At 41.0% G+C, this 18,360-nt stretch overlaps 2 protein-coding genes across 2 annotated transcripts in view; one reads left to right on the forward strand and one right to left on the reverse strand.

Moving 5' to 3' along the window:
• TRMT2A (tRNA methyltransferase 2 homolog A) overlaps positions 1-2,100 on the reverse strand; it is a 10,035-nt gene extending 7,935 nt beyond the window's left edge. The window contains exon 1 of the mRNA XM_019506997.1: positions 1,473-2,100. Coding sequence (XP_019362542.1) covers positions 1,473-2,008 — 536 coding nt within the window. The 5' untranslated portion in view covers positions 2,009-2,100. The remainder of the gene's footprint in view (positions 1-1,472) is intronic.
• A 574-nt stretch (positions 2,101-2,674) lies between these two features.
• On the forward strand, positions 2,675-17,138 carry RANBP1 (RAN binding protein 1). Its single transcript, XM_019506999.1, has 6 exons — positions 2,675-2,776; positions 4,848-4,984; positions 7,139-7,296; positions 10,269-10,397; positions 12,124-12,189; positions 14,461-17,138. Exons 1-6 carry the CDS (start codon positions 2,762-2,764, stop codon positions 14,583-14,585), a joined length of 630 nt encoding a protein of 209 aa, XP_019362544.1. The 5' UTR covers positions 2,675-2,761; the 3' UTR covers positions 14,586-17,138.
• Positions 17,139-18,360: the final 1,222 nt, after the last annotated feature.

The following is an 18,360-nucleotide window of genomic DNA, read 5'->3' on the forward strand; positions in this document are numbered from 1 at the left end:
GCTTTTTTTTTTTTTTTTTGACTAAGAAGGTCACATGCTTTACTTACAGGGACAGACATGTAAATGAATTAAAGTATCAATAAAACCAACATTCTACTTTTATATATTATCCTACACTGTTCTAATATTTTAATGCCCAAGTAAGACAAAGATGACAGAGTTAGAGCATTAGAAGCCAGAAGGCAATCAGAATTACATAATGAGTTTTACTCCTGCCACGATTCATTTTTCAGTTCTCCAAAAGGCTGGTAATTCCAACTTTTCAGGACTCACCTTGGTGCTTAGTGGAATAACTGACCTTAAAACAACTTATTTTATCTGGCAGGGTGTTTTGAAGCTAGCTGATCCAGAACTATGAATATCAAATTCTAGACCAACATGATTGTCAGAAGCTAGGACTGGAGGATTGTATTTACTATGACCGAGAAAATGGCTCTTTCATATTAAAGAAAGAAACTTAAACCATTATCACCAGGGGTGTCAAACTCATCTAGCCCCATGCACCAGATAAGGAGTATGGGGCAGGATCAGGCCCACAAACTGGCCCCATATGCCAGATCCATCCCACAGGGCTGGGCCTGTACAAGCACCACATACAGCACATGCGCTGGTTCCAGCCTCATGCATAGTATGCAGCATATGCCACTGTGGTATGAGGTGAGTGGGGCCAGTCCAGGGCACATGCCACACATGACCCATGGCCAGTCTGGGGTACACAGTATACATGGCACTGGCCTGTGGTGCATACTGCATGTGGCACCCACACCGGTCTACGTATGCTGGATCCAGCATGGATATCTGCCTGTAGACCCAATCCAGACCAGCTCAGGATCCAGCATGCAGGGCTGGTCTGGTGCAGACATCACATGCAGGACACTCCCCAGACTGGCCTCATGCTGTGTGCAGCTCAAGCCAGACAAGCTCTGCACACAGCATGCAGCGCCTGGGGCAGAAGCCAGTACATGCTGCATGTGGCAGGCACTGCTGTGGGATGAATGGTATGGCTCCGCAGGCCATGTGCTTGACATCCCTGCATTATATCTACAAAGGGAGAAAAGTGGTGAGCTGGATTTTAGCCATGCTAACGTGCAGTTGTATTTAACTCTGTAAAAAAAACTGAACTAGGAGTGCATTACAAAGGGCCCCTCTAGATGTTCAAGTAAAGGCACGATGTAGATCAGACTCTATCAGGCCTTTACCTGAACGTCCGGAGGGGCTCTTTGTAATGCACCCGCAGTCACATTTTTTTCAAAGTTAAATACAGTTGCTCCACATGCAAATTGAAGGTGAAGAGAAACCAGCTACAAAGTCAGCACACATTTTCCAGCTCTAACTTGATGCAGCTGCACGGAGAGAACTTTTGAGGGCAGAACAGTTACTTTGGGCGGGCAGCCGGTTGAACCAAATTACACAATTAACCCATAAACTGCACCATAAATGTAACACGTAGAGGGGGGCCAAAGAGAAATTACTTGGTTAGTTTCTGCAGCACTTGTTCGCACTCTTGTTTCTTCTTTACCAGCTGTTCCTCGTAGGGCACTTTCCACAGAGGGGTCACCACATCCGCGATCCGCCTGCCCGGAGGCTCTTCCTCCCCATTGTCGCTGGCCACAGCCCGGCGCTTGGCCTGGTCCTGCTCTGTCTCCTCGCCCTCCTTCTTCCTCTTCTTGGCAATGGGGTCAGCTTTGGGCTTGGCCAACCTCACACTCAAGGGGCGGTTTTTCCACAGGGTCCCGTGGAGGATGCGCAGGGCCCGGTCCCGTTCCTCCTCGCTCTTGAAGGTGACGAAGGCGAAGGTCTGCTTGCCAAACAGCTTGATCTTGTGTGGGGCCAGTCCGTACTTGGCCAGGAACTTCTTCACATCGTTGAAGCCGATGTACTTGGGCAGGTTCTGGATCTCCACCTTGTAGATCTCCGAGGTGAACAGGTCCTCCTTGATGTAGCTGTACATGTCCCCCGCAGGACCCTCTGCCGGGGCAGCAGCAGGACTGCCCTCCTCCTCCTCCATCGCCTCCTGTGGGCAGCAAGGGGCAGTTAGCGACCCCCCAGGGCTCCCCCAGCAGCACAGACCACGTGACCACCCCCCAATGCACGCGCCCTGCAGCAGCCCACCCTTGGGCAGGTAGCGCAGGCGCAGTCCCCTCCACCCCCTCCGCGCGGCCCAGCGCCCCCCTCCCTTCCCAAGGGAGACTCACCTCCCTCCCGGCCCAGCGCCCCCCTCCCCCGGCGCAGGGTGGGCGGGGCCACGCACGCGAACCAGGGGGCTGGGCGAGGGTGGTGACGTTACCGCAAGGCCGTTAAAATGCTTGTGGGAAACTTTTTTTTTTTTTAACCCTCCGCGCGTGGCGGAATCTCGTCCCCGACGCGGCCGCATTAGCCCAGGGGCATCCTAAAGCGATTTGTTGAACACTCCCCCTCCCCCTCCGCGCGGCCGCCATTTTGGAGAGAGCCGCGCGGTGGCCGCAAGGGCTGACGGGAGACACACGAGGCCGAGGGGAGGGGGCGCACGTAGCCCCCGAACAGGCTGGCGGTGGAGGGGGGAGGGGAGGAGAGGAGACGAGAGGAGGGGGCGCCCGGCGGCGGCTCAAGGCGGCGCGGCACGAAAGGGTTAAGCGGGCGGCGGCCACGCGGCGCCGCACCCGGGGGGGAGGGGCGCTCCCACAAGTCCTTGCGGCGGCGGGAATGAGGTAGAGGCGGGGGCGGGGCAGCGCGAGCGCGGCAGGAAGCGGAGGCTAGTGCGGCCGGCAGCAGCGCCAGCCCCATGGCCGACACCAAGGTGAGCGCGGGCTGGGCTTGAGGCTGGGGGCGGGGCGGCAGCACCCCCGGGCTGGTCGGGGCCTGGTCGGGCCCAGCGAGAGGGGCCCTGTCCCGGAGGCCCGACGATGCAGCCCCCATTTTGGAGCCCGGAGCGGAGGCCTGCAGGCCACGCGGGCCTGGCCTCGTGTCTGCGCCCTGTGGGCTTCCCCTGTGTCGCCTGCCCGCTGCTCGGCCGCGGCTCCGCGCGTGCAGGCCGCACGGAACTGGTCCTGGGAGAGTGGGTAGCCGCATCCCCTGTAGCACCGGGAGGCGGGTAAAGGGGGGAAAAAAAAGAGAGAGATGCTCCGTTTTTCTCTTATAATTAATCGGAGCTGCCATTTATAGGCATCTGGGCGTCTTCTTGTCTTTATTAAAACTATTTATTTTAATTTTTTGCCAAAATCAAGTTGGAAAAAATATTTATTTCCCTGCAAACATCTGGTGGCTCTAATAAGAATACAAGAAACCTCCTCTACCACGAGTCTTGATATTCAGCAAGAGAAACTAATCCTATGTGCAGATTTGGGAGTTGCTTCACACTGGTAGATTTAAGAAGTCGTGCCAAAATCCTAATTTTTAAAAAAAAAATTTAGGAGTGTTCCAGTCTGTACTTAATATCATAAAGCAAATGGTGGTCATGTTAAAACTCTTTTGCTGTCTTCTGGTGTGTTTAGACCGTGTTCAGAAATGTTCATCCTTTCTAGCTGTTCAGTTGATTGTTACTCTGTGCGCAGCTTTGAAAAGTCCGGAGATTTGGCCTTCCAGGCAAGGACCGTTTTGATGCACCCAACACGTTGGTCCTTTTTTTCCCCTCATTAACGCTGAGGCATCATATTGCATTTTAGACATAAAGGTGTACAAGTTTGAAAGCATTTGGCACGAGTCCTGCACGTCTGAATCTAGTGTTCTTGCATTGCTAAAAATCTGGGGGGTTTTCTCCTTAATTATATGTATTCTGTAACACTAGTTTTTACGCTCTTCATATGTGACCATCACATTTTGCTTAAAATACAGAATATTAATGCAAGTTTTCAGTACTTAAAAAACCATTAACAGTATCTGAAAATCACAAACTTCAATGAAAATGAAAATCGAAAACTTCAATGAAAAATATATATGTCTATGTCCCCTGAATAATTATAACACAGATGATCCTGGACTCTAACTGCAGCATTTAAAATTTGTTTTTGTTTCTCATCTATAGCAATATGTGTAATGAATATTCCTCAAGCCTTTGTTTTCAATATCTTCATCCAACTCTTAGTAGGAAGGTTAGTACTTCAACCTAAAACATGTGATGCAAAACTAAATATGAGGAAGCAGTTTTTCATGGCCTTAGGCAATTTTCTTAATGCCAGGTTCTATACTGCATTCATTATATTTGATGTGTCAAAACAGAGTCTTTAGTAACATTCAAGCACATCTTAATTGTTTTTTTCTATAAATGGTAAATCAGTCAACTTATTTTTTTACAAACAAAATAATTACACATTTATGCCATTTGCAGGATCATAGGAAGAGGTAGTGCGGAAACTGGATCAAGAAAAAGATTAGTAAAGATTGGTCACATTGGGTGCATAGAAAACTAAAATAAAAAATAGAAAATGAGTTATTTAAAAAATTAAATAATCTGCAGTCTTTCTCCTACTCTGTTGTAGATCTTTGCCACTAAGAGTTGCTTTTGTCTGTATGGAAACAGCAGTTATGTGATATTTCAGCATAGTTGAAATTTGTTAAAATTCCTATTCTTATTTTCCTGGGATTGCCATTGAAATGAATGAGGAATCAAGTGTGGAGAAAAATTGTAAGACAGTTGCATTACTTTCCCTTAGGAATGGAGGCAATACTTTCTGTAAGAGAAAATGTTAATGTTGCCTACCTTAAAAGCCAAATAAAAGTTTAATTGGCAGAACTGAGACTCATGGTGTAGTACTTAAGCTTTGCCAGTCTATAAAGTACTCAAAGCATAGTAGTTGCTCATAAATACTTTTGGTATCATTTTATAGTTTTGGTCTCAAAATCACACTTGTAACTGAACATTTTTTCACCAGGATACACATGAGGAGCATGACACCTCAACTGAAAATGCAGATGATTCTAACCATGATCCTCAGTTTGAGCCTATAGTTTCTCTTCCTGAGCAAGAGATCAAGACTCTTGAGGAGGATGAGGAAGAGCTCTTTAAGATGTAAGTAATGTGTTACTGTATGTGCTCATCACTTTTTGCTGCTAAATATTTTTTAAACAAATCGATAAAGCTAGCTTGTTACAAGCCACTATGCAGAGGGCAGTAATCTAGGGTAATATATAGTGTGAGATCAGGTAAATAGCTACAGATGTGATTAATGTCAGTTTCTCCAGGAATGATGGGAGTTCCAAGATTTGGGCTTATACTGTGTAACATGATTTAAATCATGGTTGCCAGCATTAATTAGATATTAGTGAAAGCTTTGTTTGGAAAACAAACCCATTAACTTGAATTGTGCAAAAATATGAGAGAGACTGCAAAAAAGGAGGTTACAATAACTTCAGTTACTTGCTACTTTGCAGGATAATGAAAGTTGTTGGGCTGTTCCCTAAACATCTGTCTGGAAATTCAAACAACATCTAGCTGAGACTGTCCAAGAGGATAAGACCGTTTAACAAGCTGCTATTTGAGTTTCTCCCCTCTAGAGTAGGGGTGTCAAACTCAAATGAGCCATATTCCCTGCCAACAGCCAGGGTTTGGGCCATTGCTAGGCTGAACACCCCACCTCCACTTCTGGGCCACATGGTTTCTTTCTCACCATGGCTACTGAAGCCTCTACATTGCCACAGCCAGTACCCAGCTTAAAAATACCACCTCCCATCCCCACCCTTTCCCTCTTGCGAACTACTGCTAATTTTAGTGGCCAACAGTGATCAAAACCCAGAAATTTGCTAGCAAGTAGGTGGGAGGAAGTGGTGGTAGCACTTACTCCCTGGGTGCTGGCCTGCATCAGCATAGGAGCTCTGGCAACTGAAGTGACAAGCTCTGTGGGGTGGATCTAAAGGTGGATTTGTCCCATGAGCTATGCATTTGATGCCCCTCTGCCAGAGGACCATCAGTTCAGTGATGTATGTAACTACAGATGGAGATATCTGAGGGAGAACAGCAAATTGAGGGCATTAAAATAGTGTCACCTCCCTTCCGTGATAAAACATTGGGATCAAAAGACTTGTCTAGATCCCATTTACAGCAAAATGTTGCTTAAGTGTTCTTAGTTGCATGGCTAGTCATGACTCCTAGAGCATGGCAATGATGAACACAATTGTTAAATAACCTTTTATTTCTCAGGTGGGTAACAAAGCTTATTCTGATGCACAAAAGATACATTTGCTTTTAAACTTGATCTCATTTTTCTGTTTTTCAGCATTGGAAGGAAGATCATTTGATATAGAAAGGAAATAAAATCACTAATCTTAAGATGAGCAGTAATCTTAAAAGGGATATACTCTAAATTTTGGAACTTCTTTGTAGATAAAAAAGCCGTACATTTTTTTAAATATTTGTAAGCAAGTCTGATTTTTCTTTCCAATTAGAAAATTGATCCTGTAGTCATTATGGGAGGCCATCTTGCAAACTGGGGGAAGCAAGCACTAAGGTTCAAATGAAAGAATTCTAAGATTGAATACCTCTGCATTTAAATTTTTCTCATGCTGGAAAATATCTTTCGTATGCTAATTATTGATAGTATATGGGATACCTGTCGAGAAAATAACAAACCCAGAGAGAAAGTGGCTAGCTCACCTTTAAGTTCTGTAGATTTAAGGGCTTCATTGCTTACTTTACTGAATACGCAAGCGTTGCTGGTTGTAACTTCAATATACTAATTGTATTCCAAGTATACAGAAGAACTTGAATCCCAGGAAAATTGTTGCTGTTATGTGTTGGACATCTAAAAACACAAGGACTAGCTGTTGATGGCAGAAAGCTAAAATACTTAGTGCTGATATGCAGTTACTTAGGCTTTTATGCAGACTTGCTTTCGTTGCCCATCTTGTAGGCTGCTGAAGTTTTTAATGGTTAGTATATTGTTCTGTTTTGAAATTAAAAATCAACACTGATAACATGCTGCATATGCAAACCCTTATTTTGTACTTTAACTTGCATGAAGTCTGGAAAGTTTTCATAGAATAAATGTTTCAGTGAAGATGTAGTTCATTTTCTGTGTGTCTCGAGTCCTATGGATGATCTGTAAGGTCCCTTCCTGCCCCTCAACAAGTATGAAACTATGAATCAAACTGCTGTGTTGGACAGTGTGGCATCTAAACTAACGATTTCTTGCTTGCAAACTCAGATCTCATTTCTCTCTTTCTTAAGGCGAGCAAAGTTGTTTCGATTTGCATCAGAAAATGACCTTCCAGAGTGGAAAGAACGAGGAACTGGTGATGTAAAGCTCCTGAAACACAAGGAGAAAGGAACAATTCGCCTCCTCATGAGAAGAGACAAAACCCTAAAAATCTGTGCAAATCATTACAGTATGTTTGTTATGCCATGTCCCATAATAGCTTCCATTTGCCTTTTTCCCTCCATATGCAATATCACCGTCAACTTTGTAGGATTCGTACATATTTTGTTTATCCTCAAGCTTTCATAAATAGGGCTAGAAGAGCGACCTGATGGCTTTTTAGCAGTGATTAAGTCAGTGTTTTGGTAAATTTTGACACTAAATTTAGTAGTTAGGAACAACCTCATAATACTGAGTTAACTTATTTACAATATGGTAAATCAGACACACATTTGAACATTTTTGACTATGTAATGAAGTCTGCAGATTTGCAGGCAGTTTGTCAGATATAGCAGTATGGAGTTTGAAAATTCTGATAGTTAAAATCACAAACTCAGGGTGTTAAAAAAAAAAAAAAAAAAAAAAAAAAAAAAAAAAAAAAAAAAAAAAAAAAAGAGGCTAAGGCAGTTTATAACACTTTGGTTGGATCCAACACAGAAAACTTGAATAAAAGGAGATGTCTTTAGAATTTGTGTGTGGCAGTATTTTGGAAGTTCATTCCATAGAGTGGGTTTTAAAGTTTAGTGTATGTGAGGTACCATCTGAAAAAAGCAAGTTTCTGTGAGGGTGTACCATGGTAGCTGCAACACTAGCTTTTTATTCCATGGTAAAATTAAGCTAATCTGTGACTGGCTAGCCAAGTTGTCTTTGGCTAAGTACACCAGTTATTTTACTGTAGGGTAGTAGCATGCAGGAAGCTTCCATGGAGCACTTGGTAGGCCATACCACAAGAAAGTAGTTGGCATGGTAATTTTTACCATTTTCATACTGACTTCATACATCTTAATGATCAAATTGAAGCGTAAGTTTAAAAAAAAAAAAGTTTAGTAAATGGGCCTGACTTAATTCATTAAAATTTGAAATCTGTAAGTGAAATTGGGGTCTACATTTGATGTGATCTAATAAAGCAGTACGTACCAGCTGCCAAAGCTTTGTAGGAATTCAAACCAGCAAACTGCTAAAAGCAGTTGGCTAAGCTCCAACCACTGGACTGACAGCATTAGCTACATTTGCAGGTGCAGAAAGTCTGTTTTGTATTTCGGTTTATTTGACTACATTCAAAAATAATTTGGTACTTTTAAAAGCAAGAAAGCTTGAAAGAAAAACAATATTGGAATAAAAATAAGGATGACCTTTAGATTCTCCTCTCCTGGTCCTTCCTCCCCTCTTTTCCTCCCCCCTCCCCACCCCCAAAAAAAATTGAGGAATGTGGTGAATAGAAATGTGTCCAATTCAAGCTGTAGGGAATACTTTGTTTAATCAGTCTCAAATGCATTTTATCAAATGTTTGGATAAAACTTAATTTCTGTTAAATATGATCCATGTGTTGAAGGTACCTTTTTAATTTTCAAAATGCTGTTCCTATATATTAATTCACTGCCACCCTCCATCCAAATGCAGCTTGATGCAGATTTAAAATGAAAAAGTAATATAGAAAGCCCATTGCTAACTTGTCTATAAGTTGTCTGAAAAATGGTATGGATAAATGCAAACCTATATAATTGCATAAAATATTAGGGGAAAGAAGTAACACGTTAAATATTAAAAAGGGGAGGGGGAAAAAATAGCTCTGCTAAGTTGTTAGTAGTCCTTATAAAATTAATTTACTTCTGACAACCAGCCTTTTAGTGAAAAAAATGATGTGTAAACGAATGAGGAAAATTTGTCCGTTTTCTCAAAGTACCCTCAAACTCGTGTCAAATTATCAGTCTTGGAATACTATATACTGGTTCTACTGTGCTAATAGCATTCTGGTGTTCTAAATAAATCGTCTGTAGCTTGCTTTTGAGCCACATATATATTGTATAAACTAAGCAAGAGATCCAGAGATGAAGCAAAAAAAACCCACTGGAACAATAGGTGAGGTACCTGTACAAGGAAACATTTTAAGATCTGAAACAAGGTGACCCAGTCTTGTAGATCAAAGTTAGGAGGTACCATTAATTTAATCGAACTACCTGTAAAATACAGCATACAATTCCATTTAGCAATTTTTGCCTCAAACTCATGTCTGACCAGCACAAATACCTAATTTAGTACAGTTGTTGCAGGAAATGCTAAACCAACGGTAGCAGAGGAATTCAAAATGGGAAATGTGCTCTTCATAGTAAACCTGAGAACTTTTCACTGCAAGGTAATACAACAGATTTAAGATGCTGTGAGGGACAGAATTGTTTAGCTGACTTTTCCTTGCAGTTATTATTTATACCTGTAGAAACTGAAAGGGCTGTAATATGCAAGAATGCCAGCATGGGAAAGGAGAACACTTTGCTATTTTATTTGGGTGCTTCTAGGTGTTTTTTTTTTCTGAAGCATCAAAGTAAATACGTTTTGGCTATTCGTCTTTGAATATGGTAAGTGCATTCCAAAGTAGAACTGAATAGAAACTGACTGTTTTTATATTTGAAGAGTGGATTCTGGGCACTCTTGTAATTATTGGCTTTATGTTAAACTAGCCAATTGTCCGTCAAGAATGACGGGGAGAAGGGCTGGGATGGAGTGCCACCACCTAATGCCCCATGTTGCCACTGTTCTGCCCCTTGCAGGGAGTGGGCTGGGGAAGCTGGGGCCAGCACTGCTGGCCTCGACTCCCCCACCCTCTGTCCAGTCGTGGCTTTGGAATCATGGCAGTGCTCCCCCACGTTTGGAGCGCTCTGACTGTTTCAGTCAGCTAATCAGAGTGCGAATAAAGTGTTACGGATAGACAGGCAAACTTAGGCTTTTATAATATTAGAACTGGTCTGGGACGTTGGGCAGAAAGTGTGGCAGTCATATTTTTAATTCATGTTAGCTAATTTGTTGCCCCAATCCTTATGAAAGTAGGCCTAAGTAAACGGATATTTTAAGAGTTAATTTATTTGGCTCACTTGTGAAGCTACTGAGGAAAATGTATTTCAGAGTAGTTCTCCATGTACATAACAGTTTTTTTTTTCTTTTTTCTAGTTACACCTTTAATGGAGTTGAAGCCTAATGCTGGAAGTGACAGGGCATGGGTTTGGAATACACATGCTGACTTCGCAGATGAAAGCCCTAAACCTGAACTCCTGGCAATCCGATTTTTAAATGCAGAAAGTGAGTGGCATGGTGCAAGTAGTTAACTGTTAGCAATGTTCTTAATACCTAAGGAAACAATAGCTGTTAGACATCTGTACTAGCCAATGCAGCATTTAGTACCTAAAGGCATTTTTGATAAGTTTACTGATGTTCTGTTTCCAGTGAGGCTTTTGGTGGTCTAGAATAACATTAAATCAGAACATCCCTGAAAGATATTCATCAATGGATTCATCCTGCCTCAAATAATTCATTTTTCATTGAGATTTGAATGTTGGCATTACAAGTTGTCTTCCATTTGGGGCCATTTCCCTTAGAATTGTGTATGGTTGTCTGCTGCACTAAAGAGGTACCAAATGATACTCACTTTTTGTTCTAATTGTATCAGATCTCTACTATCTATATATTATAAATGTGAACAGCTTGTTTTTGTGAAACTTTCTAAGCCAGTGATTCTCAACCAGTGCTGTGACACCCTGGGGTGCCTTGAGATCCTTTCAGGGTTGCTGTGGGGTACCATGCAATGTTAGTACTGTTTAGGTATGCAGATATGATTCACAAGGTAAACCAAGCAATTTCAAATAATCCATAGTGTTTAAAAAAAAAAAAAAAAAAAGGTTGTGACCTGTTGTGCTCTTTCTGAATTTTTGCAGTTGAAAAGTTACTATATTGGTTGTTTGGGGTTTGTTTTTTTTATCATTAAAAAATGAGTGAAAACTAAAAGCGGACATTTTCTGAGGGATGCCTTGAGCCTAAAAAGGTTGAGCACCACTCTTGTAGGCAAAGCTGACTGGTGATAGAACTCTTTCTCCAAGAGCTCATAAATATAGAATTTAATTTCTAGTCTGGCTGAGTGATGTCACTGTGGGTGGGTTTCTTTTTTGCCTAATGCATTCTCTTTAGAGGAAGTTCTTCCAAAAACTTGTGGATAGGGCACACTTTCCAAAGAGTTTCTAAACTGATTTTGTATCTGGTTATGGAAGTGCTGTATGGGGCAACAGTGACCTCAAGTGGTCAGTCAAAGTAACTTAGTATGTCAAGCTATCTTTGTAGATCTATTTGGCAGTGACTTGATTTTTGTTTTGGTTTTCTTTTTCTCAGATTGATTTGGAGGGATAATAGTAAGTAAAGTGATAATGACCACCAGTCTTCTAGATAGAACTGTGAAAAAATACATGTACTTCATTTATACTGAAATATGTTAGTTTGGAAAAATTAAAGCTGGCTACATTTGGCCTGTGTAGCAGCTGGCACTTTTTTTTTTTAATTTTGTGCTTATCAGAACTTTTAAGATTGAAAACGCAGCCTAAAGTCTTGTTGTGTGTAGTGTAGGCATTTGTAGTGCAAATTTGCTGGTCTGTCTTAACTGAATTTGGCGGAGAAAAATCTAAGTATGATGCACTCAGACCATAGACCTCAACTCAGAACAAGTTTATAGGACATTGCTTAACACTGATTAGTGGCAGAAGTTGAAAATGTGAGTATTCTTGAGAAACCGCTCAAGTGCAATTTTCTTTCTTTCTTTAGACGGTGTATTTAAATAAATGAGAGACTAGAATCCTAAATATTTAACACCGCTTTCAACCTCAGTTGATTAATTTGCTGTTGTTAAAAAAAAAAAAAAAAAAATGCACTTAATAAATATCAAAACTTGCACTAGACTTTATTTTAAATCAAATGGCATTTGGGAACCCAGATTTTGCAGGGAGCTCAAGCTAATAAAGCATTTCTTATTTCCTTTGTACAGATGCACAGAAATTCAAGGCAAAATTTGAAGAATGCAGGAATGAGGTAGATAAGAGGGCAAAGAAGGGTAAGATGTTTAATATTCCTTTGAAATTTAGATAAGTACTATGTAAGTTAGAAATTTAAGTTTATCTAAACTTATCTGAATCCTCTATCCCAGGGCTTTAGTGTGTCTTTGGGGAGGGGGGTGTATGTTGTTGTTGCTGTTTTTGGCAGACTCACTCTGTGCCTGACTGCAATCTTCAGTCCAGGTGCTTTTTCAGTCTGCTAGAGTAATGGTTCAGGGTGTCAAACACTTCTTTTCCTGTAGAAGACTGTTGCAATTGTTCTTGATACAGTTTTTAGGACAGCTGTCATGGAATGGTGTGTTTGTTGTTACCACAAATGCAGAATACTGTGAGCATTTACCTGTCCTGACTTCCTATGTCCCACAAGTAGGGGTGCACCGATGAAGATTTTCTGGGCTGATACCGATAGCCAATTAACCAACCATATTTGCCAGTGCCAATCTGATAACCAATTTACTTTGGTTAAATTGGCAGGGTGGGGAGCAGGATGACGCCACAGGTGGCTTGTTCACGGGGTGGGAGGGGCAGCTCTCCACTGCTGTGCATCTCCCCCAAGCTTTAAAACCGTCCCCAAGCTTTAAAATGATGTTGGTGGCACTTACTGCAGGCTCAGGGCGCTCTTCCCTGCTGCCTTTGCCCTGGGAGCCCTGCACCAGCTGTATGCTTAGCAGCAGGGGGCACAACTAGCTGCCCCCACTGCTGTTGGCTGGGCAGGGGGCATATGGTCAACATGAGGCTCTTAAGGGAAAGGCAACAAAGTGGAGAGCCCCGAGCCCACAGCGGGCAGCCCACATCTACCCTGCGCACAAATCTGGGGGGCACATGCCTGCCTCGGCATGCACACAGTGGCATGGAGCTGCTGCTCCCCAAAACCCCCTGATTTTGCTGCCTGTGGCTTTATCCTGCTTCCGGTCCAAAGTTCCATGCACTGCCTTGGCTGGGCAGCATCCTGTGTCCCTGGTCCACTCCCTCCCTCACCGTGGGGGCATCAGTCTTCCCCCCACCCCCAAATGCCCCTTCCCTTACATAGACTTACCTGCAGGGAGCTGCTATTCACATTGCCCAGCTGTATTCCTGGCCATGCGCATGCATGCCACTGCACACATGCACACGGTGCCCCCTGCATCTCACTTCTAGCAGCTCCAAGCAGGACCCCTTGCAGGCTAGAATGCTGCAGGCATCTAGGTCCCCTGGCCTCGGGGACAGGGAACCCATATGTCCAGGGCACTGGCCAGAAGGCAAAATTATCAGTAAGTATAACTGGCTACAAATGGCCAAAAAAAAAAAGCAGTAGCTGATGATGTAAATTTCCCTCTGTTTGGTACCAATCCAATAGGTAGCTGATATATCGATGCACCTCTACCCACAAGTAACTATCTTTTGCAAGATTTATAAAACTTTGTTTGCTTTTGTTAAATTGTTTTACTTTTTCATTTAATGGGTTGCCACTGTGACTTCCGAAGTAGAGAATTCACAGTAGTAGAGATAAGCTTGCTCTAGTTTCATACAGTGTAGCTTGTTTAACAGTTTCCAGTTCAAACAGCTCAGGAAATGTGTGGTTTAGATATTCACTCCTAGTATAGTCTTTCTTAAATTTTATGTTTTTATGTTGGGGTTTTTTTGGTTGTTTTGCTCCTTTTTGACAAAGATGTTGCTGTGAAAGAGATATGAGGTTGTAGAAAGTTGTACTTGACACTGGTAAGACTACCTAAGGTGCTTGAAGTTCTGTAAAATTAGTATGTCCAAATCCAGAGGTTACACCTTATCAGTAGCAATCCTGTAGCACAGGGAACAGCAACTTATACCTACCAAAGGATTTCCCCCCCTTTACCTGGCCTACAAAGCCCAGGACACTAGCAGCAATTTGGCAGCAGCTGGGTTGGAAGCAGTAAACATCCTTAAAACCAGTCTCCTTTAATGTGGCATGCTGCTCCTGATAGTTTGCTGATCCCTTCTGTAGCAGATTGGTACCCCCGCCTCCTATTCATACAGCCCTTAGCGTAGCTGAAGCATTGACTTAAAGGGAAGATACCTGCCCATTTTGAACAAGAGGAATTAGCAAGGGAAAAGATGGCACAAATCAACTCTGGTGGACAATTCAATGAGTTTACAAAATGCAGCATCCTTGTTTCAAAAGTCAACTACAATTCTTCCATTGTAAAAACAGGCTAACACACTGTTCTTCTGCATGTGTATTTCTTTTGTATTTTCCCTGTTAACAAAGTCCTACCTTTGCTTGTATTTTAATGGTTCTTCAAACAATCTTTTAGCAGGCACAGACAAAGACAATAGTGCTGAAAAAGTTGCTGCGAAATTAGAAGAGCTTTCTGTAAAGGAAGAGAGCAAAGCAGCTGAGAAGAAAGAGACCAAGGAAAAAACTGGAGAAAAGCAATAAATCATCTTGGGCCTTGCAGTTTTTTCCCTTTCTTTTTCTTTATTTTTTTTTTTTATTTTTACAAGGGACTTTATAAAGAACTGAATTCTGACATTCAAGTTGTTTTTTTCTAAGCTTTTGCCCTTTTGAAGATGCTTTGAGAAAATCCATTTCCCAGTCATGAAAATGTACTGTGCTAACTTTCTTTTCCATAGTGGAAACACTTATTTATAGTCATCCAAAAGAGTGAATAAAACAAACTTGAAAACAGCATTAAAGGACAGAACTGAGTTTTCTATATGCTTCAAAGGCTTATGACTACAACTCTTACACTGGGTGTTACATTTTGAAACTTGTATCTTCATAAATGATGTAATTAGATTAAGTGAATTTTACCAACTGAAAAGATAAAAATTACATAGGTGTTCTTGTATGGTATTTGGATGATGACTGCTAACAAACTTAAGCAAATTGCTTATACCAGACTTCCTTCTCTTCTTCCCCTGTCTTTATCCTTATGAAAGATTACTAGGAAACTAATCTTAAAGGCCTAATGGCTTTCAGAAGCTTTTTGTGCATTAAAAGTGCAACTTCTTCCTCTACCAGTCTACTGTAAGTTGGTGTACTGTCTCTTCACTCAAGTTTTTATATTAACATTGATAGGGATAAATCTAAATCTTTCTAGCAGTTTGCTAGAATATGCCCTATTTGTTATCATATACTTCAGCTATCACTTCCTGAATTTCACATTAATCTCTTGGCTGTTCAGAACTTCTCTCACATTAACAAATTCCATGGGTTGTGGAATTATAAAATGCCTGGTGAAAGCTGTTTTCCTTAGAGTGAGGAAGTCCTAATGCAAATTAGAAAAAAAATGAAATGTAAACATGCAAGCTGAAACTTAATGGTGGTTCACATTTGACATGATTCTGTGGCACTCCCCAAAATGGTAATAAGTATTTTAGTGAAAGTTCCTCCCTTAGTGAAGCCAGTGTTCATTTCCTGCTTGAGAATTAGAAAACTAGGCTGCAGTGGGCACTGCAGCCATCACTATCAAAGAAATTCTCTTTGAATACTATTTGAGTCAGTATCTTAAACATTTCTTTGTGTTGACATTGTGTCCTATCCTTGAAGTGGAGCTAAGTACAAAGATTAGATGAATTTTACTTTGCAACTTGAAGTGTGATGACAAAATAACCAGCAATGTAATTAACTGATCTTGGCAAAGAGGTCTGAAAAGCCTTCTGACTTTCTTTGCCTAGATTTCTTAACTTACAAATTCATATTCTTAAGGACCTATTATACTGTAAAGCAGGGGTATCAGATTTATTTGATGCCCCCCACACACCCCCAGGCCAGATCTGGATCCCCCCCTCCCAATTCTGCTGGTCCTTCCAGAAGCCCTGTTAGCCACATGTTTGACACCCCTGATATTAAGCGCTTATCTTCTGTTCATGCTAGCACTGATTTTATGTTCTAGTAAATTACTCTTTACGCTGGAACTACAAACAAGGTGCTCTGCTTTATAGTAAATACCTCTTAGATGTAGTTAGAGTTCACTTTTTTTTTCCCAGTTGCTTCACTAGATTTTTCAGACTTTTTCACACGTATTATCTGGTGCAGGAGTTGTCCTTTTTAGTCCGCAGACATAATTGAGAGGGGGAAGGATCAAATGCTTTGTTCTCTAGGACACTTACAAATTGTAAACTGAATGTTCCAACTGTCTCCTCAAAATGTCAACGGTATGCTTGGTATTTCCATGTTCTTTAAAATAGCATTGTCTATAGGCTGTTTTCAAATATTTAATTTCCTGCCATCTAAATGTAAATGCCAAAACTGTATCCATGAAGAACACTGTAGATCTAAATTGATAATGTTAAGCAGTGTGTTTTAAATTGGGCAAGCAGAGGCTGGAGTTTAAGTATCTAATTTCAAAATAAATTTAACTTTAAACTTTGATTAAATGATTTGAGCTTTTTGTTTGTTTGTTTTTAAGCTCACTGTTATGTTGGTAATGTAAATGCAGTAGGCTTGTGTCCTTTGCCTACTGTAGAAAAATAAGTAGAAAAAAGCAGAAAACTAAGAGGGGCCATTCCAGTTTTGCAAGTCAGGTTGACTGACACAGAAGAAAAACCTGCAAATTGTATTTGGATTAATACTTGGATCAAGGTATTTAGATATTGACAACGAACTCCAATTGAATTGTTTCTTTTTAATTTATACATGTGTGCTTATTGTAACTGTCTCTTGATATTTGTCTTTCTATTCAGATAGTGATCCATGTTTAAATGGGTCATTTTCATCTCTAGTATAGTTATTGACTGACTTAGGGATGCATTTGGCCTCCAGTCTTTTGCCTGGTGCTTATGGCTTATTAATTTCCTTGTCACTTTCTGAGTAGAATTTATGTAGAAAAGCAGTCTAGTGAAGTTGTCTTGGTCTATAACAAAACTGAAGCTTTGCCAATCAATGTTTTGACTTGGAAAGATTCTATATAGATTGCTTCCCTATATTTGGAAAAAAAAAAGTATTTTAAAAACTGTATATTAACACAATAAACTGCTCCTTGTGTCATTCAGGTTTTTTTTTACTTGGGAAGAGTGTGTATGCTTTCTGTGTCAAGCTTGAGACGTGCTACTAAGAAATACTCAAGTCTGGTTTTGGTTTCTCTTAGTTCTTTTCCTCTTATACTGTGTCCTCTGACAGTGTGGGTAGCAGTCTGAGGTTTCATTTAGGGTTATATGTGTTCCTGATGCGTTCACGAGGTATGTGTTGAATTAATTGTGTATAAATGATGCTTAAAGTTATGTGAATGCTGTTCCTTTTGCTGTGTCTGTCTTGTTCGTTAAAAAGGGACCAGTTTTACTGGCGGAACTTTTTTTTTCTTGTATTCAAGTCTCAAAAATATTCTGCAGGCCTGTTAAAGGCAACAGTCCCTTGATGAAAGGGATGGTTCTTGATGCAACTCATTAAGATGTCTAATATATACTAGGCCTGAGCATCTCAAAACTACAGTTTTGATTAGATTCACAGAATGTTTTTAAAAGCAGTATTGATACTTGCATAAATCAGTATTCTGATTTTAATTGGTTTAGAAATGCCTTAAGGTCTACATAGAGTATAAAATTATTTGTTTGCATAATTGTTGATTTCTGATATGCCAGCCAGGTATGCTGCAGTAATAATTCATTGCTAACTGTAGTTGTCTGGATGAATGTGTTACCAGATTTCCAGTTAAGGAACTGCAGGTATGGAAACAAAAATAACAATAAACTAATTCTTTAAAGTTCAATTGATGTAAATTCAGTAGCTTCTACTTGCACTTTCATTTCCTGATGAAGAAATGGCTAAGACTTAGTTTTGTGTGTTATGAGGTACTTTAATGTGAAATTAACTTTCCTAATTTACGGCATGCTTGTGGACTAAATAATGAAATAGTTGGGCATCGCATAATGGAGAGAGATGGAGGCCTTTCTACATATTCAGCAACTCTTGTAATGATGGTTTATATGCCAACATAGCTGAAGCATCAAAGCTTTGTAATGGTACCTTACTGTAGCAAAATAATTCTTAAATACTGCATTCCAGATATACATTAGAAGCAACAGTGTGCTGTCATATTTGAAATGTGTAGCTGCTTGCGCTTGCATTTGTGAATGAGGCAAATTAGTAGAGCATTCTTGGGAACCAGGGATTGGCTGGGGAAATGAATACAGTTAAGATACAGGGTTAGTGATAACTAGGGACATACCTAATTAATGATTTTTGCAGAAACTGCAAATTTGGTAGGTCCTCC

This window comes from Gavialis gangeticus, unplaced genomic scaffold (assembly GCF_001723915.1).
Source record: "Gavialis gangeticus isolate Ggan-Ray unplaced genomic scaffold, GavGan_comp1, whole genome shotgun sequence".
In the NCBI taxonomy this organism is placed as follows: Eukaryota; Metazoa; Chordata; order Crocodylia; family Gavialidae; genus Gavialis; species Gavialis gangeticus.

Coding starts and splice junctions, on each gene's coding strand:
- RANBP1 (XM_019506999.1), top strand. Junction 7,297..10,268: donor AATCTGTGCAAATCATTACA/GTATGTTTGTTA, acceptor TCTTTTTTCTAG/TTACACCTTTAATGGAGTTG. Junction 12,190..14,460: donor AGATAAGAGGGCAAAGAAGG/GTAAGATGTTTA, acceptor ACAATCTTTTAG/CAGGCACAGACAAAGACAAT.